Genomic DNA, 2,892 nt, shown 5'->3' on the forward strand with positions numbered 1-2,892 from the left:
GAGCTGACGTAGTGTGGCGCACATTGCCCGAAACACCCGGGGAGTCCCGAGGGGAGTTGCCCCGGTGGTGTGTGCCCATCATAAACAGTAGACACCACGTAACGGCGGCTCACCGGGTGGCCGGCTCCCATCATGCGCATGCTGATACGTTGGCCCTTGGCTGGCTCCCTTCTGAGGAAGTCTCGCCGGTCTCCAATCGCTGCCCGGTGTTTGCGTAATCCAGGAAATGCATACGGCCGCCAACATTGAGCCAACGTTATCAGCCGAGTCCGATCAACAGGAAGAGTTGAAGAACCCGCCGTAAAACCGGTTCTCAAACTCCCCGCTCGACGCCCAGCCAGCGACGATGTAATTCATGGTTTACTCCCTTTTTCCACATGGCGACCCCTCGGAAGCACCTCCTCACCGGCACCGGTTCACTCGCCAACTCCAATCGAATAAAATTTCCATTTCGCGTGTTTCCTTTCCTCGACGCGACAGATTCCTGATGGTTCGCAGAATTTCGGTAATATCACAGTTTGCTCGATGGAATGCTGACGAAAACCGGGCGGAATCGGATCGAACTTTCCCCCGGGGAGTCCGGGTGGATCAAGGTTGTGAAAGGGTGAGCAGGTGGGATGGGAAGAAAAAGGGCCCCTTGCTACGGGACGGCTACTACTTGGCTAGATTGTCCTAGGCACTAAGAACGGCAGGCAGTTGGGTCGAATTGCCTCCACACGGGGCCGTGGGCCGCGTGGTGACTGGCTGGGTGGTTTCAGCTCCGCTCCGATTCTCGGGTCCTGACCTGACCTTAGAAGTGTCCTCCCTGGTGGTGGCTGACCGGGGCCGTCTTGTGGACGACCGCGTTAAAACCGGAGTGCTTGTCGGCGGTGTAGTCGACGGTGCGCACCGAACCGTCCGGTTCGACCAGCGAGTACTGACCCTTGACTACGTCACCGTCTCGGGTCTCGTGCTGCGACTTCACGTCACCGGTGTGGAAGTCGTTGACTCCGTACTTGAACGCGTACTTTGGTGGTGCCTGGTGGTGGAGAAAGGGTCGGAGGATCGGTCAGAAGGTACGGTCAGCGCGAGCCGTGGACGGGTGAAAGCGCCCGATGCGCCCATTAGCTGGCGACGGGACTCCACTTACGTAGTAGTCGACGTGCTCGTCCTCGTGGTACTCGTGGTGTCCGTGGTGTCCGTCACCGAGCGAAATGCGAGCCACCTGCCCGTACTCGTGGCCACCCTCCAGCTGATGCTCACCGTAATAATCGCCGTACCCTCCCGGGAAGGCCGTCGCGAACGCGATCATCGATGCAAATACCACAAACTGAAAGATCGAAACCGAAGGGATGGGATGAAAAAACGGTTTTCCGATGGACACTACCCATTATCGCATCGGGTGGCGCAGAAGAGATCGGATCTCACTCTCTCTCCCCCACAATGACGTGTGGAGCTCTAATTGGTCCAATCCTTCATTGAAGCCAGGCAAACTTGTCCGAGAGCGCCCAAACGGGGGTTATAAACCTGGGGCGTCGTAAAAAAAACAAACACCACCAGATACACTGCCGAGTTCCGGTTCGGATCGCGCAGCGGGTCGCTGACCACACTGGCCCCCCCGCGGACCGGACCAGACTACAAACCAGCTCCCAACCGGGGGCAACGGTAGAAAGGCACGCAGCGGCGAGTGCTGTGGACGGACCAAGATGAGGATGGTTTTCCCTCCGGTTTTCCTAACCGGTAATTATGAAACCGCCACCGGGGTGCCAATTGTCGCCTTGTTTGTGTGGCAAACTGTAATTAGGTAAAATTTATGGCATCCTGCAGGCGTTTTCTATCCGGCACGCGTCTGTGATACAGATGCAGTAATCAACAACAACAAAATGATTGACCAGATAATGTCCAATCTGTGCCCTGCACTTTATGTGATGGCTTTTCCATTTGGTGAAGACGTTCACCGAACTATTCTCAACAGATCCTAAGTTAGGCTGCGTCTGTGTCGATCAACAATTTTGAAAATAATTTGATGTTTTCAACTCAATACTGGGGAAGTTCAAATAAAACCTGCTTTCGCTAACCCCGACGGCCACAAAATATTACTATTTACTTTTATTAGAACGGACAGATCCGTATGAAGCACTAAGTTAAAGTTTTGCACTCCAGATGATGCACTGTCAGGACGTTCGAACTGATGTCTTTCGCATAGAAATCGATCAATCGGTCTGCGGACAAGTAAGAATATTATGGTTAAAATTGTAATACGAGCAGCATTGAATTATCAAGTCAGGGATATTGCTGGAATAAGGAGTCCTTAATCCGTACATTCAAAGTAGAATGTTGAATTCACGACGCGTAGAATGTGAATGAGATGCAAGCCAATAAACAGGACACACATCAACTTCTCAGCAAGAACTTGATGCAGTGTATCTGGTAGGTGTATGTTCAGTGTGTTAATTTTATCCTAGGGCGTCCTTATGCCTAGTCCTGGTACCGCTCAAACAAAAGATCGTACTTCTTTTCCACCAAAACGTTTGTTGTTGAATTTCAACCGAAGTAATAGAGCGTTGGAAGCAACAGAAAGAAATATTTTCATTTTGTTTCAGTAGACACTAGAAGCTGATCTACTTCTATACTTCTACTTAAAGCCATCAATCTACTAGTCTCGGGCAGACACCTTCTAACACATCCTGCGGTTTCAATAACCTTTGGCACACAACATTCTCTTAACTCCAAGTAGTTCCTTTGATGAGTCACACCAATCCTTCCACGATTAACTACGAAACCGAATCGTCTCGCACACTGATCACGCGCCTTACCTTGAAGGCCATTTTTGGTGGGTGAGAGATTTGGGCACGCGTTTTCTTGCTTTGCACTTCGTAACGGTGACGTCGGTGTGTCGGACGTTTTTCGCGT

General features: G+C 51.5%; 1 protein-coding gene across 1 annotated transcript; it reads right to left on the reverse strand.

Moving 5' to 3' along the window:
- Positions 1 to 790: 790 nt before the first annotated feature.
- On the reverse strand, positions 791 to 2,892 carry LOC128267454 (cuticle protein 19-like). The gene is made up of 3 exons (XM_053004286.1): positions 2,796 to 2,892; positions 1,130 to 1,309; positions 791 to 1,018 (listed from the first exon to the last, which is right to left on the reverse strand). The coding sequence occupies exons 1-3, from the start codon at positions 2,805 to 2,807 to the stop codon at positions 791 to 793; spliced, it is 420 nt and encodes a 139-aa protein (XP_052860246.1). The 5' UTR covers positions 2,808 to 2,892.

This window comes from Anopheles cruzii, chromosome 2 (assembly GCF_943734635.1).
Source record: "Anopheles cruzii chromosome 2, idAnoCruzAS_RS32_06, whole genome shotgun sequence".
Lineage (NCBI taxonomy): Eukaryota > Metazoa > Arthropoda > Insecta > Diptera > Culicidae > Anopheles > Anopheles cruzii.